At 44.4% G+C, this 27476-nt stretch overlaps 1 protein-coding gene across 1 annotated transcript in view; it reads left to right on the top strand.

The window, feature by feature from the left end:
* Positions 1-24854, top strand: part of LOC100423770 (guanylate cyclase 2G-like) — a 43809-nt gene extending 18955 nt beyond the window's left edge. Inside the window, 9 exon segments of the mRNA XM_077947987.1 lie at positions 6690-6845; positions 9452-9644; positions 15858-16035; positions 19136-19276; positions 20141-20333; positions 22145-22322; positions 23412-23510; positions 24334-24356; positions 24580-24854. Coding sequence (XP_077804113.1) covers positions 6690-6845; positions 9452-9644; positions 15858-16035; positions 19136-19276; positions 20141-20333; positions 22145-22322; positions 23412-23510; positions 24334-24356; positions 24580-24684 — 1266 coding nt within the window. The 3' untranslated portion in view covers positions 24685-24854.
* Positions 24855-27476: the final 2622 nt, after the last annotated feature.

The following is a 27476-nucleotide window of genomic DNA, read 5'->3' as shown; positions in this document are numbered from 1 at the left end:
ATGCAGCTGGTGATGAGGGATGGAGAGGGCAGGAGTGGGAGGAGATTTGCTGTGGGACAAGCCATGTCAGTATGGACCAGCATCCTGAGGCTGCTCTCTCCTACCTGCACTAAATCCAGCTGTTCTTTCTTAAGCTTGCTGCCTGTACTTTTACCACCAGGACAAAGCCAGTGACCTGGGAGTCAGTCTGGTGAGGAAACCTCTCAGTCATGGGCAGCACGGTGAAGGATGGTGGTCCACTGCTAGTCAATAGTCCAATCATCAGTCAACCAACAGACTCCTGTGGGGAAGACTCACCTGTGTGTTGAGAGGGCAAAAAGAATGAAACACAGGCTGTGCCCTCCTGGATTAATGGGCCACCCACTTATTGAGTGATTTTGCCAGTACACTTCCCCTCTCTAGACCTCGACCTCCACGTAGGTAGAATGAATGAGCTTGGCCCAATTGAAGTCTAAAGGCTTTCCTTCAACAAGGATTTTATTGCTTTTTGTTTCTAGGGAGCTGAGTCCTATAGCTCTGTGAGACTTTGACCTCCTAGGCTTTAGCAGGAAGCCAGCAGATTGTTGTCAAGCAAGGTCGATAAACAGAAGCGTCTCTGTGATTGGGTCTTCACTGGCAACCCTGGACCACCACTGTTATTATTTCATTAAAATTTTATTGAGCATCTGTTAAGAGTTTATCCTACTCTGGTCACTTTTGTAGGAAGAAAGGACTTGTTTCCAGCTTTGAATGGCTTAAAATCTAGGGAAAAATAAAACAGTCTGGAGATGTACATATAAAATTCTTTAAGTGGCAGTGGTTGTAAACTGGGAGGATGTGACGTGGCATCTTTTCCTACCCTGGAATATTCTCTCCTTCCCTTCACCCACTTTTCCTTTCTTTTCCCACCAAGCATAGAGAAGGACTCCAATTATCTGCCTCCTGCCCCCATCAAAATAGCCGACATCATTTATTTTGGAAGTGAAGAGTAAGCTAGTAAGTTCTCACCAAGCCATGAATGACTAACAGATTTGACCTCTTTAGTGTAGGCATCAGATTTCAAGAAGCATTAACCCAAAGGTTTCTCTGAAAAAACGCTATGGCAGGTGGGCATGGCACTTTGAAGGGGAAGAGCTCCCTGGTGGTCATCACCTACTCTAGCTCACTGAGTCTACCCTCTACTCTGTTCCAGGAAAACAGAGGACAGCTTGGCATTTTGCTTTGGCAGGATCATTACCTCCTGAGATGGAGTGTGCACATTCTGGGATCATGTAGGGTCACTACTGATGACACAATAGGCTAGGTCAAGGCATAGGTAGGACCTTTGAGGTTAATTACTCTGCCAATGTTCTTTGAAAGGAGATTGCAAGTAACAGAAAATGTAATGTTCTCTTAGAGCCTTCCCATGAGTCTGGGCATTGGGCCAAGCTCCATGAAGGCGATTGTACTTTGGAAACAAGTCTCTCGATGTCTATTTGATCAGCACCTCCTCTATATCAGGTATCAGAGGGACTCCAAGATACCATAGACATTTCAAGACAACAAACATATATTGATTGAGTGCCTAATTTGGATCAGACCCGATTCTGGGCGTAGGAGGCACAGATGAATGAACCTCATTGTCCTGTCCCCAAAAAGTTCAACCCAGTTGGGCAAGCCTGGGAAGGAGTTTGGAGAGTATAATACTCTCCTTGAGTTACAAATAGGGCTTCGTGTCTAAGTAAGAGAAGTCTTGATGGATTAAGAGGATGAAGGATAGTTCAGTATAGAAGTTGTCTTTGGAGTTTGAACCCTGACTGCCACTTACTGGCCAGGTGACCTTAACAACCCTGGGCCTCATATATCCTCTGTGTAAAGATAACATCAGTACCTGACTCATAGGGTTGCATGAGGCCTAATGTATGCAAAATGCTTAGTGCCATGCCCTGCCTGTAAAAGGCGTCCAGTAAATGTTGATTGTTAGTAGTAGCAGTAGTATTATCACAATCATAGATAATTCTATTACTGGTATTAAAAGAAGTACATTTTCTTGTTTTAATTTCCCCAACACTCTTATGGGGTAAATCTGCACTGTCCAAATATGATAGCCACCAGCCACATGTGGATAATGAGCACTGCAATTGTAGCTAGTTCAATTTGAGATGTGCTATAAAGTTTATACTGGATTTTGTAGACTTAGCAAGAATAATAAAATATAAAATATCTTGCTAATATATTTATGTTGGTTACTTGCTGAAATAAGATTTTTCAATGCATTGGGTTAAATAAAACATTATAAAATACACTTCACCTGTTTGGTTTATAACACGGCTGCTGAAAATGTAAAAATACACATGTGGCTTGTATTATGTTTCTATTGGACAGTGATCTCAATAATTAACAATGAACTCCATTATTAATTCATTTTTAGCTCCAATCATAGTAATATTGGAGTAACATGATCTCCATTTCCAAGAGGGAAAAAGTGAGGCTTAATGAGGTGAAGTCACCTGCCCAGCTGGTAAGACACAGATTGGGATTTGTAGCCAGTCCGTCACCAAAGGCTGTGTTTGCTCTTCTATGTGATGCTTCCTCCCTGCTAAGTACCAGAGAGTACAGATATGGGGCCCAGAGGTAGGAGCCCTGTCTGCCACCCAGGAATTTCCAGTAGGGCAAGAAATGTACCTAACAGACAGATGATTGAACTGATACTGGCGGGCTAGGGGAGGTCCCCAAATGCTGGTGGGCCCTCGACCCCAGCCAATGTGAAAGCTCTTAACACCATTGTGAGAAGGAATTCAAGGATAAATCAGAAAATAGTGAAAGTATGGAGATTTACTGCAAAGTGAAAAGTACACACTCAGGAAAGGGGAGTGTGGGTGGACTCGAGAGAGAAAGAGTTGCGCAATGGGATTTGAGGCTTCTACCTTCTTGAGTTTCTTTAACCAAGGGGTAGAATATTCATGAGGATTCCTAGAAAAAGGTGGAGATTTCTGGGAACTGCGGTGCTACCCATTTTTACATCAAATATGGCTATTCCTGGAACTGTTGTGGCACCGGTGGGTGTGTGACGTAGTATGTTAATGAGCTTATAATAAGGTCCCAGGTGAAACTTAGGCCAAATCCAGCACCATGTTGGGTCCAATTGGTCTTAGCCTGCTTGGCCCACACCCTGTTCTTTTCAGGGTCTTATCAGGCCTGAAAATAATAGCTTATGCAGCTATTTCAATTCCTTTTTGCTAGCCATGTGTAACAGACCTGGAATTTTCTGTTCTCCTGCAGTCACCCTGTGTTATTCCTGTCTCAGAGCTGCCAAAAGTGTATAAAATCTGACATGTAAATAATGAATCCTTTCGTAGCTCTATCTGCTCTATGACAATATACATAAAAATCATACATTTCCATCAAGATAGAAAATAAAGACATGCGTCCCATCTCTTGGAGAGGAATGCACACCCAGGATTCCAAGCATCCCTCAGCATGTCGTTTTCACCCTAATGGAAGGAGTTCTGCTAAAATCCTAGAATGTAAAATCGTTGACTGTAAAATATCTCATACTTGAGGTAGGCCTGGGAACTAGCAAGGGCAGGAGGAAAGCAGAAAAAACCTTGTGTGTATCAGGGACAGTTCTGTTGAATGGAGAGGTCTCCTACTGGAATCAGAGCGAACTCTGGATTAGACACAGGTCTCACCCAACTTCAAGCTTGGACCTTAGCCTATTGGAGCCTCCCTGGGGAAGTCTCAGAGGCAATCCCAGCCAGGCCCCTCCAGGTCCAGTTGAGTGGGCGGCAATTTCAAAATGTGATTCAACGTTACCATCTAAAAATAAATAAGGCACTTTGATAAAGGAACATGGGGTAGGGGGTGGAGAGTGATTGGGGCAGGGCTGGGGGCATGTATCCATTCTTCTGGATGTTTTCTGTATTATCCCATATTTCTTTTTTGTTATTTGTTTTTTGAGACAGAGCCTCACTTTATTGCTCAGGCTGGAGTGCAGTGGCAGGATCTAGGCTCACTGCAACATCAGCCTTCCAGGTTCAAGCGATTCTCATGACTCAGCCTCCAGAGCAGCTGGGATTACAGGCACCCACCACCATGTCCAGCTAATTTTTATATTTTTAGTAGAGACGGGGTTTCACCATGTTGGCCAGGCTGGTCCTGAACTCCTGACCTCGAGTGATCCACCTGCCTCGGCCTCCCAGAATGCTGGGATTACAGGCATGAGCCACTACGCCCAGCCAACTTGAGGCTTTTTTTTTTTTTTTTTTTTTGAGATGGAGTCTCACTCTGTAGCCCAGGCTGGAGTGCAATGGCACAATCTCAGGTCACTGCAACCTCTGCCTCCTGGGTTCAAGCAATTCTCCTCCTTCAGCCTCCTGAGTAGCTGGGATTACAGATGTGTGCCACCATGCCAGGCTAATTTTTGTATTTTTAGTAAAGACAGGGTTTCACCATGTTGGTCAGGCTGGTCTCGAACTCCTGACCTCATGATCCGCCCACCTTAGCCTCCCAGAGTGCTGGGATTACAGGCATAAGCCACCATGCCCAGCCCCTATCCCATATTTCTAATGCAATATTGGCCTCAGGGCTCTGGCTCAGGTGGGATAGTGACTTGGCCTGTCAAGCACTGCTGGAGGAAGAGGTGCCCCCCTGTTCTGGTGAAGCTGGTTGTTGTCTGGGGTAAATATCTGAGGTTCGTAGTATCACGCCAAGGAAATCGAGTACTCGGACACACCAGAAGTGGGTTTAGGAGCACAGGTTTAATAGGCAAAAGAAAGAGAAAGGAGAATAGCTCTTCTATGCGAGAGAGGGGGTCCACAGCGAAGTGCACCAGATTTTATAGACTGGCTTGAGGAGGCGGTGTCTGCTTTACATAGGGCCGAAAGATTGGTTGGACCAGGCGTGACGTTTAAGTAGCCAGCAATGAAGCTGGCTGCCCTACCTTAATCTTCTATTATGCAAATGAAGTCTTTGCCCACCTGGCGCCATGTTGCCTGCTCCTTACTGTACACGTGGTTTACAAGGAAAAGGGACAACGGAGCCCCTATCTGAACATGACTACTCCCTAGGTAGCCCCTTTCCTGTTAGCACAGCTGCAGGCATTCACCCATGCAAGCTTCTAGCCTGGCTTTCTATGTCTGCAGCTCGATTCTACAGGCTGCTTTTTGTTAGAAAAGAAAATGATTTGGGGCCTGTCACGTGTGTCCATATAGAAGACCACCTAAATACGCTTTGTGTGAGCAACAATGCTGTTTATTCACTTGGGTGCAAGTGGGCTGAGTCCGAAAAGAGAGTCAGTGAAGGGAGATAGGAGAGGAGCAGCTTTATGGAAAGTTACAGTTGGAGGTGGTTATCTATTGTTAGCAGGGGAGGGGGTCACAAGGTGTATGGTGGGGAGATCATAAGACTCATTGTCCAGAAGAAGAAAGTCACAGGGTCGATTGATCAGCTGGGGCAGGGTATGAACAAGTCATAATGGTAGAATGTCGTAAGATGGGTCAATTAGTTAAGGCAGGAACTGGCTGTTTCACTTCTGTGTGGTTTTTCAACTACTCCAGACTTCTTGGCTCCTGCAGGCCATCTGGACGTATATGTGCAGGTCACAGGGGTTACAATGGCTGAGCCTTGGCTCAGAGGCCTGACAGGGGCTGCTTTTCATTTAAAGAAAAACCTTACCGAGGACTCCCATACACTCACTAAGTGTCTAAATAATTTCTTTATTAACTCTTTTTTTTTTTTTTTTTTTTTTTTTTTGAGACGGAGTCTCGCTTTGTTGCCCAGGCTGGAGTGCAGTGGTACAATCTTGGCTCATTGCAACCTCTGCCTCCTGAGTTCAAGTGATTCTCCTGCCTCAGCCTCCTGAGTAGCTAGGATTACAGGTGCCTGGTGTGTATAAAAATTAGCTACCACGCCTGGCTAATTTTTGTATTTTTAGTAGAGATGGGGTTTCACCATATTGGACAGGCTGGTCTTGAACTTCTGACCTTGTGATCCACCCACCTCGGTCTCCTAAACTGCTGAGATTCCAGGCATGAGACATCATGCCCAGCCTCTTTCTAACTCTTATGTCACTGGTGCCCAAGAGGCCCAAGACCCTGTCCCTGGGTTCCCTTCTCTGTTCAGGATGTTCCCCCCTACTCCATTCCTCTCCAGGACCTCCTCATAGCCCCTCCCACACATGACTTCACTGCCCCTTCTCAGCTAGGTTGTGTAATTGTGTAATTACACATTGGGGTTGTGTAGTTGTGCAGGGAGAGTATGTGCTTTGACCCTCCTTCCTCCCTCTTCCCTCCTCCCCCTTTTTCTCTCCCATCACCCAGGGCACAGGGAACAGGAGAATCTAGTGGTTTAGAAGCAAGGCTTCTAACCCAGTCCTACCTGGGTTTGTATCCCAGCTCTGGTCCTGACTTCTTGGGAGCAATTTAACACTCCAAATTTACTCGTCCTAGGCTGATCACTAGGATGTATTTATTTTAAGCTGGCTTGGCCTTCTTGGCTTCACACAAAGGAGCTGGAAATAGTTTTCTCCATTTTGGGTGTCCCAGCCCCAGTTGACTCCAGGGACAAGGGGCTATGCTGGTGGCTCCTGAACAAATGAACACAGAGATGGGCACATCCCCTGCCCAGGCCTCTCTATCTGTGTTTCTGCCCATCTGTCTCTCTGCCTCGGTTCCTTCCAGCAGTGTTATCAGCACCCGGTCTCCCTCATTTTCTCATTTTCACCCTTTCAGGGTATGCTCTTCCTCCATAGGAGCTTCCTGGGTTCCCACGGCAACCTGAAACCTTCCAACTGCCTGGTGAATGGTCGGCTGCAGGTGAAGCTGTCGGGATTTGGACTGTGGGAACTCAAGTATGGCCGGACATACAGAACATATGATGAGACAGTGGTTGATTTTGCACCCACTAGCTATTGGCAGCATGGCCAGAGGTTCCTAGCTCCATCTTTGCTTCCTGGTGCTCATCTGTGCAGGTATCCACACGTGGGCCTTCCTCTGGAGCTGATGATATGTGGTTGTTCTGTTCACCTGAGGAGAACGAGAAAAAAAAATAGTCTCTGCAGGTGGCACCAGTTCGTGGGGTGATGTCTGGGTTTGGAGACTGGTTCTTGTCCTAGCTTAGCTGGGCCACCTGGAGCAACAATTGCCTGTCTCTTTAGTTCTCTTTGTTCCTTCCCACATTCATCCTATGTTCTCAGCTTAGAACATAAGATTTGTCAGACATTTTAGAGATAATCGAGTTCTATAGTTCTGTCTTCTAGGTGCCTGGTCCCTCCACCCCTGACCAACTATCAACTGAATCAGAATATCTGAAGATGGGGTCTTGGCCTCTGAATTGTTTTTTAAATGCTCCCAAGAAATTCTGCTGTGCATCTGAAGACAAAACCACTGCCTCAAGTCCACTTTTCCCTTCCATATGTGCCAAGTGGGGTTCAATGACTCTTCCTACCTGTCTGGTTAATTGAGTGCCCTGGATTGTTACCTCTGCATGTATCCTGGGCTCCCTTGAGACCAATGTTCTTAGCCCCGATCCCCTTTTTGCTGGAGCAGCATGTCACCAGGAGATTTTTTGTGTCAATTTGGGAGGTTTCTATAACATACGATAGAATGATGTCTTACAGAAAGACAAGGGGGATGGGAGTGGTGGCTTATGCCTGAAATCCCAGCACTTTGGGAGGCTAAGGTAGGAGGATTGCTTCAGTCCAGGAGTTTGATACCAGCCTGGGGAACATAGTGAGACTTCCCTCCAACACCTATACTTAAAAAAAAAATTAGCTGGTGTGGTGACATGTGAGGCTGAGGTAGGAGGATCACTTGAGCCTGGGAGGTCGAGGCTGCAGTGAGCTGTGATTGCACCACTGCACTCCAGCCTTTAGAGACCCTGTCAAAAAAAAAAAAAAAAAGGACAAGGGGAGAAATTTTGTTATTATTATTAATTAAGTAATTAATTAATTATGAGACAGAGTCTCACTCTGTTGCCCAGGCTGGAGTACAGTGGTGCAATCTTGACTCATTGCAAACTCTTGTCTCCTGGGTTCAAGCAATTCTCATGCCTCAGCCTCCCGTGTAGCTGGGGATTACAGGCATACACCATCACGCCTGACTAATTTCTGTAATTTTAATGGAGACGGGATTTCATCGTGTTGGCCAGGCCAGTCTTGAATTCCTGACCTCAGGTGATTTGCTCTCCTCGGCGTCCCAAAGTGCTGGGATTATAGGCATGAGCCACCGCGCCCAACTGAGACCTGCTAGCAGCCGTCCTAGTTCACCTTCCACATCCTCTAATATTTATCTTTTCTTTTAATGACTATGACCTATAAGGACATAAGCTTTTAGACTTCACTGCAAAAAAAGAAGGTGTGTGAAATATCTAGAATAGACAGATAAATCTATAGAGACAGAATGCAAGTTGGTGGTGGTTATCAGGGGTTGAGGGTCGGGAGAACAGGGAGAAACTGCTTCATGAATAAGGAGTTTACTTTGGAGTGATGGAAATGTTTTGGAGCTAGATAGAGGTGGTGGTGGTTGCATAACATTATGAATGTGCTAAAGGCCACCGAATTGTTCATTTAAAATGGTTATTTTATTTTATTTATTTATTTTTTTGAGATGAAGTCTTGATCTGTTGCCCAGGCTGGAGGGCAGTGGTGCGATCTCGACTCACTGCAACCTTTGCCTCCTGGGTTCTAGTGATTCTCCTGCCTCAGCCCTCCGAGTAGCTGGGAGTACAGATGTGCTCCACCATGCCCGGCTAATTTTTGTATTTTTTATTTTTATTATTTATTTATTAGAGACAGAGTTTTGCTCTTGTTGCCCAGACTGGAGTGCAATGGCATGATCTTGGCTCACCACAACCTCTGCCACCTGGGTTCAAGCGATTCTCCTGCCTCAACCTCCCAAGGTGCTGGGATTGCAGGCATGCGCCACCATGCCCGGCTAATTTTGTAATTTTAGGAGAGACAGGGTTTCTCCATGTTGGTCAGACTCGTCTTGAACTCCTGACCTCAGGTGATCCACCTGCCTTGGCCACCCAAAGTGCTGGGATTATAGACATGAGCCACCATGCCCAGCAATTTTTGTATTTTTAATAGATGAGGGGTTTCACCATGTTGGCCAGGCTGGTCTGGAACTCCTGACCTCAATTTATCCTCCCGCCTCAGCCTCCCACAGTGCTGGGATTACAGGTGTGAAGTGCACCCAGCCTAAAATGGTTAATTTTATGTTCTATGAATCATACCACAATTGTTTTTAAAAATAAAGGCAATACAGAGAAGGAACATAAACGTGAAAACCAGCTGTAATTTTAGTCTTGAGTAAACCACCATTAACATGTTAGTGCACATCCTTCCTGCTGATTTTCTCCATATTCACACACACGGACCCCTATTTGCTCTTCAAACCAGACACCATTGGGGCTGATGGCTCAGAGCTGGATGCCTTCCTTTCTCCTGTGCCCCCAAGGATGAAGGGGTGGCTTTTCCAGTTTTGCCCAGCAGCACCCTCACTCCATGCGGACATCCCATTGCTTTGCAGAGCTCTACTGGATTGCCCCAGAGCTGCTGCGGCTCCCGGAGGTGCCCTGGTCGGGTACCCCACAAGGAGATGTTTATAGCTTCACCATTCTGATGAGGGAGCTGATCCACCACTGGGACCATGGGCCCTCTGATGACCTCCATGAGGCACCGGATGGTAAAGCGGGAGAGCCTGCTTGGGAGGTTTTGGTTGTGTGGGCTAGCTTTGAAATGTTGGTTTTTAAAATTAATTGTTTTATTAATTTACAACTTATTCCATCATTTTTTATTGAAAAATTCATGTTCTTTCCCTAGCAAGCAGACTCAGAAAAAAAAAAAAAGAAAAAGAAAAATCCATATTCTTTTTTAAAATTAGAAAACGAATTCCATTTTGGTTACCAAAAAAATCAAGGGACCTCAAATTATATAACTTATTGTATTACAGAAGCCAGAGGGATCCTATTAGAAAATGAGGCAGATTATGTCACTTTTGTATCAGAATCCTCCCCTGGCTTCCTATCTGAGGAGTGAAAACTAAGTTCTCCTCATGGCCTACAAGACCACCGAAGTAACCTCTGTGGCCTTCTGGATTAGTTTCCTAGGGGGGTATAATAGTGACCACAAGCTTGGTGGCTTGAAACACTGATGTTTATTCTCTGGCAGTTCTAGAGGCCAGATGTCTAAAGTCAAAGCGTTGTCAAGGCTCTGCTCCCTCCGGAAGCTCTAGGGAAGGTTCCATTCTCTGCCTCTTCCAGCTGCTGGTGGCTGCCCCAGCATTCCTGGGTTTGTGGCTGCATGGCCTCAACCTCCAGCTCTGTCTTCACATTGTCTCCTCCTCTGTGTACTTATCCTGGCTGTGCCGCTTATGAGGACATTTGTCATTGGATTTGGGTCCCACCCCTGTCATCCAAGATGACCTCCTCAACCTGAGATCCTTAACTTAATTCTATTTGCATAGTTGGTTTATATCCCCTTTCCCAAATAAGGAAACATTTGTAGATTCTGGGGATTCAGATTTGGACATTTCCCTTTAGGAACCACGATTCAGCCCACCGCACCTTCCTACTGTCATCTCTTATGGCTCACTCCTTTCAGTCACGCTGGCCACCTTCGTGCGTCGCCAACATAGACAAATTTATAAAGACAGAATGCAGGTTGGTGGTGGTTACCAGGGGTTGGGGGTCGGGAGAACAGGGAGAAACTGCTTCATGAGCAAGGGGTTTACTTTGGAGTGATGGAAATGTTTCTACCACTCCAGACACATTTCTACCCCAGACCCTTTGTGTGTGCTGTTCCCTCTGCCTGGACACCTCTCACCTCATATTCCTATATACAAATTTGCCCCATTCTTTCTTAAGGTTTACAATATTTTTTATTGTGAGAATATGCCATAAATGGTACCTCGATACACATTTTGGAAATTGCTGCAATGAGCAGCTCTATATCTTTGCACACATGGGTGAATGTTTCTTCAGGCTATATTTCTAGCCATGAAATTGAGGAGATAAATATATTTTAAATATATTTAAAATCCATGATAAATGCTGTTCAGTTGTCCACTTACAAAGGATATTTTTGGGCTTTTTTTTTTTTTTTCTTTTTGCTGGATTGTCTCTTAACGGCTGATGCCTGGATCTCAGCCCGAGATTCTGATATCATTGGTTTGGGGTGCTGCCTCAGTGTCAGGGTTTCAAAGCTCCTGGCGTGATTGTAATATGTAGCAGCTCAGGCTGCTTGGAGAGAAGATACCAGTGTGTGTGTGCACACACGTGAGTGTGAGTTTCTAAGTAAACTCAACCCACTTTCTCTCTTGATTTTTTTTTTTTTTCTTGCTGTGCCTATCATTTCTAGCCTATCCTCAGTGACCTATCTCAAGCCTCGGCTTTAGGTCATTATCTATTACCTGGAGACTTTTTGAGTCAGGAGCCCATTGTGAGGATATGCAATTGCTTTTAGACCAGATTCCAGTTTCTAATTTCCAGTTAAATAAAGCAGAGGTGAGATTAATCCAAAAATAGTAACTCAAAATCCAAGTGCATCTAACTTTGGCATCAAGCACACACGCAAATATTCCCAGACAGCCCAGGCAGGAGCCCACCCACAGTCCCTCAGCCCCATCACCGCCTACTTTTGCCAGTTGGGTTCTGTAAGGGAAGATACTGTGGACAATCAGTGTATTTCCCCTTCATTGTTGAGCTCACAAAATTAACTGAGAGCTGGCTACGTGGGACTATGTATTCACAGGACTGCAACCAGGAAGAGTACAGTGTATACCTAATTTATGGGCAAACACTTCTTCAATTAACTTCTGACGCTTTCCTACAAACAAAGCTTGTCGTGGGAACGGAGTAGCTATTGATTCTCTGGGCACACAAGACCCATGGTTCTCAAACTGTGGCGGGCATCAGAATCACCGGGAGGTGGTTAAAACACAACATTGTTGGGTTCCACTCTTGGGATTTCTGACTCAGGAGGTCTGGGGTGAGGCCTAAGAATGTGCATTTCCGTCACCCTCCCAGGTGATGCTGATAAAGCCACAGCTTGAGAAGCACTGGCCTTGGTCCTTCTGGTCCTTGGACCAGCAGCATCAGCATCAGCTGGAAACGTGTCAGAAATGCACATTTTCAGGCCCCACTCCTGACCTGCTTCATTGGAAAAGCTGGAGGAATTGGTCCAGAAATCTGTGTTTCAGCAAGCTCCCCAGTGATTCTGATGCACATTGCCAAAGCAAATGAGCAACAGTGCTAACATGTCTAGTAGATGGTTAAAGATTATAGGATGGAAACAGCTGGCTAGAAGTTTCTAGGTAATTCACACATGTTCTCTGAAGTGCAGACCCATGGGTTCGAATTTGCTCTCGAAGTCCTGTATCGTTTTTCTGATTCTTTCATTTCTTAGAGCTAAACACAGAAAGCAGAAGATGCCATAGTAATTCAGTCACTGCTTTTGAAGCCATTGCTGTCTCATGTCTCAAAATGTACTTCATTTGGGAAGTAAAACACAAGAGTATTTTTTTTTTTTGAGATGGAATCTCTCTGTCACCCAGGCTGGAGTGTGATGGCATGATCTTGGCTCACTGCAACCTCCACCTCTGGGTTCAAGTGATTCTCCTGCCTCAGCCTCCTGAGTAGCTAGGACTACAGGCATCCACCACCATGCTTGGCTAATTTTTATATTTTTAGTAGAGATGGGGTTTTGCCATGTTGCTAGGCTGGTCTCGAACTCTTGACCTCAAGTGATCCCCCCTGCCTTGGGTTCCCAAAGTGCTGGGATTACAGGTGTGAACCACCGTGCCTGGCTCCTAGAGTGCTTTTTAATGCACATACTTTCAGAATAGTTTTAGGCATTAAACATGTACACCTAAACAAGGCATTTTATGCACAGTTTTGTAACCTGTATTTTTTTTTTATTATATTAAACTAATAGCCATATATTATTCAGATTTCCTAGTTCTTGCCTAATGTCCTTTTTCTGTCTCTGAACCCCATCCAGGGTACCACATTACACTTGGTCATCATGTCTCCTTAAGTTTCTCTGGGAAAACTTCTCAGACTTTATTTTCAATGACCTTGACACTTCTGAGGAGTACTGGTCAGATATTTTGTAGAAGTACTTTCATGTGGAATTTGTCTGATTTGTTTTTCTTTTCTCGTGGTTTGGCATTTGTGTGTTTTGAAGGATGACTGCACAGGTAAATTGTCCTTTTCATTGATTATTGCTGTTGATGTTGACCTTGATCACTTGGCTGGGGAAGTGTTTGTCAATTTCTCCACCATAAAGTTACTCTGATTTCTCCCTTCCATACTTAGTCTAGGACTGAGTGAGGAGTTAGGCTGGGTGTGGTGGCTCATGCCTGTAATCCCAACATTGTGGGAGGCCAAGGAGGGAGGATTGCTTGAGCCCAGGAGTTTGAGAGCAACCTGGGCATATAGGGAGACCCAGTCTTTACAAAAATACAAAAATTACCCAAGTGTGGCAGCATCCTAGCAGCTACCCTGGAAGCTGAGGCACGAAGATTGCTTGAGCCTGGGAGGCGGAGTAAAGATCCTGCCACTGCACTCCAGCCTGGGTGACAGAGACCCTATCTCAAAAAAAGAGAGAAAAAAAGAAAAAAAAGGGTGGGGAGTCAGGCTCCACCTCTTTGAGGAAGGAGTATTTGGAATTCTTCTCCGTGGGAGATTTGTCTACTCTGCCCATTCATTTATTTCTTCAAGTACTTATGTCAGTATGAACTCATGGATATTTATTTTATACTTTGGGTTATAACTGAATATCACTTTATTTATTTTGTAGCTTAAATTATTCCAATTTTCGCCATTCAGTTTCAGGTAGCTTCTGTGTCTCTTGGATGTGTAGCCATCACTGTGGTGTTTTGTCTTGTTTCTGCGTATTTCCTTACTTTCTGGTAAGACAAGAAAGTCTCATTTTGCATATCCCCTGCCCCAGTGCTAGAAGCAAGCAAATCTCTCCAACAAGCCCTGGCTTCTTTTGTTGGAGAAAGGTATTAGAAAGTTAGAGCTGACACTAGATGTGCTCATTGCTACCGGGGGTTGTTACTTACGGGCCCTCTCGGTGGACAGAGTAAGGAAATACGTATGTGTACTAACTCGTGTGTATACATATCTCTATAATTACACATGCACACATACACATATATCTGCATCTATATTAAACTAAACAAGAGTTCCCATTGACGTCTCGAAATGTAACTCATCACCATCATGGTTCATTGCAGTCTTCCCATTACTTTTCTGTAAATTCCAACATTGAGATCCTGGCTCCCACCATCCACCACCCATGTATTTTGTTCAATCCCCATATGTGTGTTCAGTGATTTCAGACTTGTTAATCTGCATCCCCATGAGAAACAGTTTTACAAACTAGAGTACGATGATTATGAATAGTTCCTTTTGTCTTTAGTCTTAAAATCTCTAGTCATTTCAGAAGCAATGTAGGTCAGCATTCTTTCTCACTCATCCCATTCAGTAAGATTATGCCATATATTTGTAACACTGTTAGATTCTTTTATTGCTGTCTGCATTCTGTCTTGGGGTTGCATAATTTCCCAATTGGTGTATTTTAAAGTTTGCTTTCCTTATGGCTTACTTTTGTGCTGTAAAACTCTGTGGGTTTTGGCAAATATATAGTGTAATCTATCCACCACTGTAGTACAGAAAACTTTCCTCATCCTGAAAGTATCCCCGGCATTTCATGTAGTCAATGCTCTCTGCTCCCCAAACTCTTGGCAACCACTGATCTGTTTTCTGTCTCTAAAATTTTGTCTTTTCCAGAATGTATATTTCCTTACTTTCTGGGAAAACAAGAAAGTCTCATTTTGCATATCTCCTGCCCCAGTGCTAGAAGCAGTCAATTCTCCAAGAAGCGATGACTTCTTTTTTTGGATAAAGGTATTAGAAGGTAAGAGAATCACAAGGTCAAGAGATCAAGACCGTCCTGGCCAACATAGTGAAACCCTGTCTCTACTAAAAGTACAAAAATTAGCTGGGCATGGTGGCACACACCTTAGTCCCAGCTACTGGGGAAGCTGAGGCAGGAGAATTGCTTGAACCTGGGTGGCGGAGGTTGCAGTGAGCCAAGATCGCGCCACTGCACTCCAGCCTGGGCACTAGGGCCAGAGTCTATCTCAAAAAAAAAAAAAAAGAAAAGAAAAAGAAATGACACCAGATATGCCCATTGCTGCCGAGGTATTGTTGCTTCTGGGGTGCCATGTAAATAGAATCATACAGTACACAGCCTTTTCTGACTGGTTTCTCTAACTTAGTAATAATGCATGTAAGACTTATCCATGTTGTTGCATGCACAGTATTTTTATTATTTTTATACCAAAACATGTATACATTTTTCTCAAAATATTATTCCCTTGACAACATCTGGTTAAGCCGAATGTTTAGTAAATGTCAGTAGGAGCCAGTGAAGAAGTGGGAAAAATTAGGTTTACAAAATTGGACAGAGAGGCAGGACATGATGGTAATATTTATTATGTGTTAAAATAACATTTATGCAACATATTGCAGAAAATTTAACAAAATTGCATGAAGCGCAGTTTGGGGTTTCCAACACGAAATGCCTATACATTCCTGAAATTATATGGAGATATGCTTCACGTCAAGCAAAGTTCTATTTTTAAAAATCGTGATTTGAAAACATTAATTAGGAGGGTGTTTATATGTTTTTCATTAGAATTGTTCATTTTCCAGGCAGATTCAGAGTATCCTATTAAAATATCCAGATTACTTTGGAATTCTAATGTGTTCTATTTATTTAAAAACTCAGTTTACAAATATAAGAGCACAATTACTATTGAAAATGAAGTGTAATAAGTGGCACAAAGCTCTGATGTTTGGCTGTCTAAACCCAACATGAATTTCAGAAATCATCAACCAAATCAAAGACCCTGCAACAGCAGTCCCACTGCGGCCTTCCCTGCCCGAGGAGAAGGGCAGTGAAAAGATCATGGCCATGGTGAGGGTATGTTGGGAGGAATCTCCGGAGAAAAGACCTAGTTTCTCTTCCATCAAGAAAACTTTATGAGAGGCCATTCCCAGAGGGTAAGTTAGATGTGCAACAGATATTTACTCTCACTCAGTTAACCATTAGGATTTTAGAGCTGCCAGGCATGGTGGCTCATGCATGTAATCCCAGTGCTTTAGGAGGCTAAGGTAGGAGGATCCCTTGAGGCCAGGAGTTCAAGACCAGCCGGGTCAACATGGTGAGATTCTATATCTATAAAAAATAAAATAAAAAATTAGCCAGGTGTGGTGGTATGAGCCTATAGTTCTAGTTTCTTAGGGGGCTGAGAATCGCTTGAGCCCTGGAGGTCAAGGCTCCAGTGAGCTATGATTGTGCCACTGTACTGCAGCCTGGGTGACAGAACGAGACCCTGTTTCTACAAAACAAAAAAAATTTAAGACTATGTGGCTGTGCTTGGTTCTATGCGACTCATTCCCTCCCTCCCTCCCTCCCTCCCTCCCTCCCTTCCTCCCTCCCTCCCTTCCTCCCTCCCTCCCTTCCTCCCTTCCTCCCTTCCTTCCTCATACACTCACTCAGGGCTTACCATACACAAAGCACTGTACTACATGCTGGTTGCAGTGGAGTGAGAAATTCTCCCTTGGCCGGGCGCGGTGGCTCAAGCCTGTAATCCCAGCACTTTGGGAGGCCGAGACGGGCGGATCACGAGGTCAGGAGTTCGAGACCATCCTGGCTAACACGGTGAAACCCCGTCTCTACTAAAAAAATACAAAAAACTAGCCGGGCGAGGTGGTGGGCGCCTGTAGTCCTGGCTACTCGGGAGGCTGAGGCAGGAGAATGGAGTAAAAACCCGGGAGGCAGAGCTTGCAGTGAGCTGAGATCCGGCCACTGCACTCCAGCCTGGGCGACACAGCGAGACTCCGTCTCAAAAAAAAAAAAAAAAAAAAAAAAAGAGAAATTCTCCCTTTATTTCATAGATGCCACAAAAATGGATCAGATATTAATAATTTTACTGCCTTCTTTGTCTATCTCAGATGTCACTAATCAATTAAAGTCCTTGTTTCCAGGGAGTTTTGACATGGCTTCAGAATCTGTTTCAAATCAGCATTCCAAGGGTTAGGCTAATCAGTTCGGACCGGACTATGAGATAAAAATTACTCACCACCTGTAGGGTAGGTTATGACTTAAATCATTCATGCGTCTCCAGCAACTTTCTCAATAGTAGCTTCCTTTACACCAGATAATTGTATCATCTTTCGGTACATGAATTTAGGAAGACATGCCCATGTTAGGGGTAGCTTGAGTTGGTGGAAAGAGCCCCAGGCTGGGAGTCAGGTGTCTACTCTTAATTTGGACCTTCAGCTATGCATTCTTTTTAAAAAAAAAAAAAAAAAAAAAAACATTTTTTGGGGTCAGGGTCTTGCTCTGTTGCACAGGCTGGAGTGCAGTGGTATGATCTTGGCTCACCGCAATCTCTGCCTCCCGGCTTCAAGTGATTCTCATGCCTCAGCCTCCTGAGTAGCTAGGACTGCAGGTGTGTGCCACTACGCCTGGCCAATTTTCGTATTTTTAATAGAGACAGGGTTTCGCTATGTTGGCCCGGCTGATCTCAGACTCCTGGCCTCAGGTGATCTGCCTGCCTCGGGCTCCCAAAGTGCTGGGATTGCAGGCGTGAGTCACCACACCTGGCTTCAGCTATGTCTCTTTTTCTTTTTCTTTCTTTTTTTTTTTTTTTTTGAGATGGAGTCTCTCTCTCTGTCACCCAGGCTGGAGTGCAGTGGTGCAATCTCAGCTCACTGCAAGCTACGCCTCCTGGGTTCACACCGTTCTCCTGCTTCAGCCTCCTGAGTAGCTAGGACTACAGGTGCCCGCCACCATGCCTGGCTAATTTTTTTTGTATTTTTTTTTAGTAGAGACAGGGTTTCACTGTGTTAACCAGGATGGTCTCGATCTCCTGACCTCGCGATCCACCCACCTCAGCCTCCCAAAGTGCTGGGATTACAGGCGTGAGCCACCGCGCCCAGCCAGCTATGCATTCTTAACACGATAGCCCTGTGTTCTGCATTTCCAAGCTCATAAGTTTTTAAATTTTAAAAATTATTTTTATATTGTTTTTAAAATTAACAAATGAGGCTGGATGTGGTGGCTCAAGCCTGTAATCCCAGAACTTTGGGAGGCTGAGGCAGGTGGATCACCTGAGGTCAGGAGATTGAGACGGGGCTGACCAACATGGTGAAACCCCGTCTCTACTTAAAATACAAAAATTAGCCAGACGTGATGGCACACACCTGTAATCCCAGCTACTCGGGAGGCTGAGACAGGAGAATCGTTTGAACCTGGGAGGTGGAGGTTGTTGTGAGCTGAGATCGCAGCACTGTACTCCAGCCTGGGTGACACAGCAAGACTCCATCTCAAAAAAATAAAATAAAAATAAAAAATAAAATTAACAAATGAAACATTGTTTATATTTATGGTATACCTGATGTTTTGGGACATATATACTGTGTGGAATGATTAAATCAAGGTAGTTAACCTAAAGGTACATCTTAAGTAAGCTTAAGATACATCCTGATTTTTTACTTAGAAAATATGGACCTCAATGTTATAAGTCGATTTACCTATGTGAGTCTAGGTCTCCTCATCTGAAGTTGAGGAATTTAAATGAGTTCTCTGAAGACCCTTCGAAAACAAAGGACTAATGGAATCTAGAACTGCCCCTTACATTAGACCATCTGAAAAGAAAGGAATGACCCATCCCACAATCTGCATTCTCAATGTCTGTTGGGAAGCGGGGAATGGGCCATTGAAGGCGGCTATTTGTTGAGTGCCTGTGGATGGATGTGGCCCTAGACACTTTATGCATGTTATCTCCCTACATCCTCAAAATAACAGTGTAATCGTACGTACATGAGGTACGTGTGATTATCTTCATTTTCCAAATGAGTGAAGTGAGACTCAGAGAAATGAAGGAGGCAGCTTAAGCTCAGAGGGCTGGTGAAAGGCTCTGTCCTGTCACGCAGCTGCATTGTCATTGTCACCTCCCTGATGTCCGCTGCCAACCCTTAACTAGGACACCTGAAAGGTGAGAAATATTTTCCTGGAATGTGTAGTTGGAAGCTCTGTTCCACTGAGGCCCTAAGGGTCTTAGGAGAAAACATCAATGTCTGATTTCTTTTAAAGCCACGTGAGCATACTGGCCAGTATGATGAGCAAGCTGGAAGTGTATGCCAATCACCTGGAGGAATTGGTGCAAGAGAGGACCAGCCGGCTGACCGCAGAGAAGAGGAAGGTGGAGAAGCTTCTGTCCACTATGACGCCCAGGTATTCGGAAGCAGTGGGGACTTGACAAAGCTGCAGCATCACCATCTAGCAGCCCCACATAGGCGGGATAATTTCCATGATTACTTTTCTAAGAGGATGTCAGGCTCTTCTAAAAAGGGTCAGGCATTTTTTGTGCAGTTTGGTACACCTGTAAAGGGAGATAGAAGCAAACTCTCCTGAATCCATAGGAATAGAGGCTGCAGTCCGTCTTTTACGTGGCGGGTGGCGGATGCAGCAACAGGAGAGTAGCCACTAGATGGCGCCCTCGTTTCACGAGTCTGACTAATTGCTACCTCCCCTGTATTTGATTGTAGGTCCAAAACCTCTGCACAGTTTAATATGTACCTGTGGCTTCACATTCAAATATTGCTCCATTTTTTGGTTCTGTTTCTACATGTTCACTCTCTTAACACTTGGCAGAAGTATTTGCTGTTAAAATTCCTGTGCACTTCTTGCATGTCTAGACCAAAGACATGGGGGCAGGGATTTTTAGTGAGATTGGTTGACTGAAATGAAATTGATTTGTGGATTGGTGAATGGTTATATTCGCTTCCACAACTGCAGAGTCTTTACACTCTAACTCTATAACCAATATACATCAAGAAAATCCTTTTTGTAAGGGCATTATGTGACCCTCTCTCCTACCCCCCCACCCCACCATTTATACCCATCAATTAAAATATCTCTTTAGAGAGAATGCAAGTGGAGAAGTGGATGTTGAAAGAATTCCTGTAGATAATGAATTTTGTTAACCAAAAGATTAGCCACTGAAGCAAAAGGACCAATGAGGACAACTTCGTGGGAGCCTGTAGGAGATGAGATGAGTAAGATCCATTAAAAAATGATCCCTTTCTCTGGTTTCAGCTTCACTGGAGAACAACTCCTAGCTGGAAGGTCCGTGGAACCAGAACATTTCGAGTCTGTGACAATCTTTTTCTCTGACATTGTTGGATTCACAAAGCTATGTTCTCTCAGCTCCCCCTTGCAAGTCGTCAAGCTCCTCAATGACCTGTACAGTTTATTCGATCACATCATCACAAATTACCGTGAGTATAAGGTGAGACGTCTCATCCTGGCTGTGAGGTCATGCGTGCTCCTTGCGGGCTGTCTCTGTGGCCTGACGGAGGATGGAACTGATTCCAGACATCAGCCAGGAGGAAACTCCATTTCAGTCTATGTCACTTCATGGCAGAAACTCAGTATTTTATTTGTATGTTTTGTTGGAAGAGGTCTTGATTAGTCACAGATGTATGTGCTTGTCAAAAATCACCAGTTTCCTCTGTTTTTCCTCTGTTTCCTTCCATTATTTCATCTCACAGTAAACACTTTTTAAAAAGAGGCATTGATCTTCCACTGGCTAATTCCTTCCCGTCTTTCCTAAATACATTTCCTTCCGAGGCAGAGAGGCTCCTGTTTAGTCTCCTTCAAAGATTGTCCTTGGATCTTGTGTGGGTCTCACCTCTGTTGTCCTGATCCTTAGCAATTCAGAGTGAAGAAAGACTCCCAATTTTAGACTATCAGACTCATGGCTAAAAGGGGGGCAGCAACAATTACCTGCTGGGTGCTACTCTGGGAGACAGAAGGACACGGTCACCTAGAGTGAAAACCATTTTTGATGGGGAAAACAGAGACATTTTGGCTCTTCATGACTGCCAGGTGGTGGTGGTGATGAGGGCTGCTTTCTGTGTGTTCTGACTCTTTAGAAGGGGTCAGATCATGACTCCAGGCACAGTACCGTGTGCCTGTGCTCATATATGCCTGGTGGGCAGCCACAAGTGCACCAGCTCCGACCACAATCCCAGGGCCCTGCCTCTGCCTGTGGACCTGGGGACAGCGAGATTTGGGGGACAGTGTGGTCATATGGTCACATATCTCAGTGACAGAGTGACACATCTTCAATGTTGATCTCCCAGTGTTCCCCTCAAATGACGCCTCTGTTCAAGGGTGAAAGAAAGGATAGTATAGATAACCTTGAAGAGCAGACCACACACACCCAACAAAATCAGAGCCCTCCCTGCTCAGGAGGACGTCTTCTGGGATTTTCCTCTTAGTATTACCTGCTCAGTTGTGTTTTGCTTGAGCTCATTTTAAAACTTAGTTTGTATTTCTAAAGGATGTTATCACGGTGGGGAGAGGAAACCCAGAAGCAGGTGAGGCTTGTTGACTGGTTGACTTCGCATCATTTCGGGGTCACCAGAACAGAGGTGTTCTTACCGTCTGGCTGATGCCTGCAATTCAGCCTTCACCACATCATCTTTGGATTCTGCTAAAATGCAAATGTGTCTGGAAAGGGCTGTAACTACTTGTCATTTATTTCTCTCTTGTGAATGACAGATCTGAAAGCTGATTTTATTAGGAGGATAGAGGGGGAAGAGGACAGACAGGCAGATACATACTATATATATGAATACAGTTTGTATAATGTATAATGCTTACCCATTTATAAATGTGTCTAAGAGCCCTTGTGTGGGGCGTGGACATTTCGGTTTGGGGGAGATGGTCTCTGCTTGACCGATCCACCTCACCCTTCCTGGTTGACTCCAGGAGCACACTGCTCCCTGTCTCACTGGTTCTGAATTTGGGCTGGGGAAATAGAGTCACTGCTGCTATTGGATTTCAGAGGAGGAAACAGTAAATGTGGGGAAGGAGGCTGGGGGAAGGAGGGTGAGGTGGGCTTTGTGGAAGAGCCATTACAAGGGCAGGAACTGAAGAAATGCTGGAACTTGCATGGGGTGGAGGTCAGGGAGTGTGACACATCCAAAAACAGGGCCTCGAGGCTGGGGACGAATGTGGGGCCTTAATCTCTGACCCACCCCGACCCTTGGCCTCCCTCATGGGAAACAAAGGTCACTCTCGCTTTGTTTTCAGGTTGAGACCACTGGAGACGCATACATGGTGGCTAGCAGACTCCCTATCTGCAATTGAAGCCAGCATGTGGCTGAGATTGCCACCATGTCCCTGCACTTCTCAGTGCCACCATTCATTTGCTTCCAGACTGGGCACTTGCTCCAGGAGAAGCTCCAGCTTCGGATTGGCTTCCACACAGGTAGACAAAACTGATGGCCTGATGGTCCAGGGATGACGGCAGGTCGTTCTGGGTTCCATTCCTGTGCCCAAGGCTTTTAGGAACCTGGACATTGAACGGTAACCTCTTTAGGGGAAATAAAAGATTGAATTGTCTCTGCATGTGTGTTTCTATTTAGCTAGGTTGCTTGGTAACAACAAGGACACACAGTGGCTTCAATGTATTCAACCAAAAATAAAGACTGGGCGCGGTGGCTCACACCTGTAGTCCTAGCAAATTGGAAGGCCGAGATGGATGGATTACCTGAGCTCAGGAGTTTGAGACCAACCTTATCAACATGGTGAAACCCTGTCTGTACTAAAATACAGAAAACCAGCCAGGTGTGGTGGCAGGCACCTGTAATCTCAGCTACTCAGGAGGCTGAGACACAAGAATTGCTTGAACCTGGGAGGCGGAGGTTGCAGTGAGCTGACATTGTGCCACTGCACTCCAGCCTGGGCAACAAAGTGAAACCCTGTCAAAAAAAAGAAAAGAAAAGAAAAAAGAGAGAGAAAAAAAAGGAAGAGACCAAACCCCAGGACGGGTTATATAGGGCTACTTTTCCTCCACGCCTCAACATCAAATGCCCTTTGATGTGGTCTGTGTTTGCCAACTCATGGGCATGTGATCTGTGCAGAAGTGGTCCATGCTTCATTTCATGCTCTTCTGTTACCATCTGGCAATTCTTAATCATCTTTGCACAAAGTATCCTGTGTTTTCACTCTGCACCTGTTCCAGCAAATTTTGTAGCCAGTTATGCTACTACCTATCTTCCAGGGCTCAACAAAAACAAAACTCCATCCTCAGAATGAATTGCTCCCATGTTTGTGCCACTGTTGGCATTGTTCACAGCTCTAGTTCATGAGTGACACGGTCATTTAATGACCGTGATGATGTCGCTTTCCAGCAGGAGTTGGGGTTCTGTTGGTCTCCTTTCTGTAAACCCTAAAATCTATTGCCAAACTTTGCCCCAAGAGGGCGCATCACTACATTTGTTGATTTGATGCGCATCATAGAGTCCAGCCTCAGGCAATGCAGAGCAGTTATGGTCTTTGGTTCTCCACTCTTCAGGTCCTGTGGTGGCTGGTGTGGTGGGAATTACCATGCCCAGATACTGTCTATTTGGAGACACTGTGAACATGGCATCCAGAATGGAGAGCAGCAGTTTGCGTGGGTATCACTGATGACACTTTGTAAACACAATATTGTTATCCCTCCAGGCCCCTAGCTTTAACCAGGGGATACTTTTAGAAGAGGCGTTTGCTTTTTGCCTACTGTTTTCCTTCTGGAGGATAAGATCATTATCCACTTCAGGCAACACTGATCACACACTTTATAGACAGGGTTTTGCACTGTGCTCTCGTTAGAACCATGCAAATACACATACCCTCCTTTCTTCTGTGACTTTCCATTCTAAGCAATCACACATGCATATAATAAAATTACTTAAATGAAGAGCAGGAGTTGGAAAACTTTTTCTTTCTTTCTTTCTTTTTTTTTGAGATGGAGTCTTACTGTGTCACCCAGGCTGGAGTGCAGTCGTGTGATCTTAGTTCATTGTGACCTCTGCCTCCTGGGTTCAAGGGATTCTCCTGTCTCAGCCTCCCAAGTTGCTGGGATTACAGGCATGTGCCACCACACCTGGCTTTTTTTTTTTTTTTTTTTTTTTTTGATTTTTAGTAGAGACTGAGTTTCACCATGTTGGTCAGGCTGGTCTTGAACTCCTGACCTCAAGCGATCCACCCACTTCAGCCTCCCAAAGTGCTGGGATTAGCTGGCATCAGCCACTGCATCTGGCCTGGAAAACCTTTTCTATACAGGGCCAGACAGTAAATATTTCAGGCTTCAGGGGCCATAGAGTCTTTGTTGTAACTACTTAACTGCTGTTGTAGCTCAAAAGCAGCAATAGACAATACGTCAATCAACAGGCATGGCCATGTTCCAATAAAACTTTATTTGCAAACACAAGTAGTGGGCTGAATTTGGCCCATAGGTGATAATCTGCCCTTCTCCAAGGTAGAGTATATTCTTCGTGGTACAGAAGAAATCTATAGCCAGGACCTCCAGGGAATATTACATCCTTTTGCTTTATAGTAATTTTATTTCATTGACCATTGCCAGGCACTTGTATGCTGTTTATCAGTTGGGACATGTAAAAAAGAATTACTCAGTGATGTAAGTTTCAAAAAGATTTAGGTGATTAACATTGTTTTGTTTTAAATTTGTAAATTTTCCACAGGGCAAAAGAGAGCAAACAACTTTCTGGTTGAAAGGTAAAGAAGGCTTCACTCTTCCACTCCCCGAATTTACTCAGGAAAAAGCCAAAGTCCCAGAGATATTGTGAGGTGAGTGTTTTCTTTCAAGATGTTTGTGAATTTGTGGAGTCATGTGAAAGTCTTTGGGAACCCTTCTTTGAGACCCGGTCAATATTCCATTTAAGAGGTGTGTTTCCAGGGCATTGGTCCAGTCTCCCACTAGGGGGAGCCTTCTAGCTGGCCTCTTCCAATCCCGGTGTTTGCTCCCAGCCTGTGCCTCCAGAAAATGTAGGCTTGGAGGAGCTGAAGATGGTGAACTCATTTCATGGGGTGCCAGGGCTGGCCTGTGGCTCTCAGCCCTGTGCAACTGCCCTAGCTGCCAGATATTTACAGCCCATTAACTTGAGAATTTGCAGTGAACCCAGTTTCATTCTGTAGGAGGGGAAAGTGGAGAGGATGAAGCCTGTCTTTCCTGTGCAAGGTGCCTGCTCTCTAACCTTTGGTGCTGATTTTCCTTATCAGTTAATCAGCTTGCAAGGAGATAGGAGCCCATATCTGACAGCATCTTGAGAATGTGTTCAGGAAAAAAAGCTCTAAGCCATGAGCAGCCCCTGAAATCCAACAGGGCCGAGACTATTTCAAGCAGCCAAGCCCTCTGCAGTTATTGAAAAGCCTGGTTCTGAACCCTGAGTTACTGTGAGAGGGGCAGCTCCCAAATGCATAATGCCCTCTTCCCAATGTATTGCCTAATTCCTTTCCTACTCACAGAGCAAAAACTCCTGCAGTCAAGGCTTGAATTTTAAGAAGAATTTCTCAGTCATTTATGGAGACTTTAATTTAAAAAAATTTCCAGTAGACAAAGACGAACCCATCGATTCCTGCTACGATAGTTTTCCCTTCTACATAATGAATAGGATTCCATGTTGTTTTATTGAGCGGATCTTTTAATAGATTTGCTGAACCACTAATGCATTTATAGTACTTCTTTCTTCATCTCTTGCAACTCCTCACATCCAGATATCTTTTGTGTGGTTGCTCCTGAATCTGGCAGAGCAATTTGAATGAAATATTGTGTTTGAGACCTTTTCCTGTTGAACTTCCCATGATTGAAGGAGCGAAAATCAATGAGACCAGAAATAGTTTCTTTCTTGCTGGGTCTTTGAGCTGCCTTTGCTGAGATACTTTTGAGACCTGTATGGGAAATAAACTACTTTTTGATTTATTGAAGCTTTTGACACCAAATTATATCAAAGATTTGGTGGAATTCTTGCCTTTCTTTAGGAAGAGGGACACAAAAGCACTCTCACTTCCCAATTAATCCAGTCTTCATTGAGCTCCTAAGCATTTCCATTAGCAGTATTTTGCTTCTGCCCAGAAAGGGAAGACTGAATTCTACATCCATCACAGGCTCCGTTTTCTATATGAAAATTTTGTTTTCATTGTGGTAGGCTTCACTCCTCCCCAGAGGCCTTCAGCATTGGGGACTGAAGGCTTTAGACTGATACTTAAAGGGAGAGAAGGCAGAAGGTATTTATGTGGAGAGAAGAGGAAGACTTTCTCCTGCTACTTTAGCATGGAGACAGTAGGCCAGATTTATCTTCTCATTCCCCATAACTCCTTTTCTTGAGATAATGGCTCTGGATCCCAAACACCTTGCTCAACCATGAAAGGAAACAAGGCCACCTCTACTATGAGGCCTCCTAGAGAGCTAGGATAGTCTTCATCCATCCATCCATCCATCCACTTATCCATCTATCCATCCATCCGTCCATTCACCCATCCACCCGTCCACCTATTCATGTGAACATTCTTTAATCCAAGGAGCATTTATTAAGCACTTACTCTGTGCCATTCTGGGGTACACAAGAGAATATAAACTTTCTCTTGATCTTTAGCTTGCAGTCTAGTTAGGGAGAAGAAAGCATAATTGCATGTCATAAAGCAATATTAAGGACTAACAGAGCTATACACAAAAGCGTAGCAGTAACTAAGCAATCCATCACTGTGACATTAAAAGAATATTAGAAAATAATATGCAGATGAAGGAATGGGGCCAGGTAAGGCAGTTGCCTATTATTATCATGTCTTTGTATTGTGTGTGTGTGTCTTTTTTTCTTCCAGCCCTAGCCCATATGCTTACATAAGTTATGTTCATGTAATATAGAGTTAGTTCTGCCTTTCTTATTGAACATCATAACATAAACATTTGGCATCTAGACACTCATACACACAAAAACACACATGTGTGCACACACAGACATCCATATGCACACACATGCACATATATATATGCACACCGTCATATATATACACACACATGCATACATACACACACATACGTACGTGGAGAAGGAGAAAGTGAGAGTGTCTTTATGGATCACAACTAAGAATTTTGATAAGAACACTCTTCTAAATCTATATTCAGTATTTTTTCTATGTCAGCTAAGGATACCTAGGGGAGAATTACTTTTCTTCTTTTTCTTAATGTTTCTATTGTGTTTAGAACTAATGAGAATTTACAAGAGATTGTTTTGAGAGTACTTTATCTTATTTTCTCAAAGGAGAAGTTATGAGAGAAGAAGGGTAATCAAACATCATGAGGCTGTTAGTTAATGTGAAGTCAAAACACATCCAGTTGCTGGTGAGAGACATTCGGGCTTTATAGGCAGGGATGACCCAAAGACCTTTTCCCCAAAATGTTAATCAATGTCTTAACCATTCTGGCTAACACGGTGAAACCCTGTCTCTACTAAAAATACAAAAAATCAGCTGGATGTGGTGGCGGGCGCCTGTAGTCCCAGCTACTCCGGAAGCTGAGGCAGGAGAATGGCGTGAACCCAGGAGATGGAGCTTGCAGTGAGCTGAGATCATGCCACTGCAC

The sequence above is a fragment of the Macaca mulatta genome, chromosome 9 (assembly GCF_049350105.2).
Source record: "Macaca mulatta isolate MMU2019108-1 chromosome 9, T2T-MMU8v2.0, whole genome shotgun sequence".
NCBI lineage: Eukaryota > Metazoa > Chordata > Mammalia > Primates > Cercopithecidae > Macaca > Macaca mulatta.
Note: the sequence above shows the minus strand (reverse complement) of the source record. Positions and strands in the feature narration are given on the sequence as shown.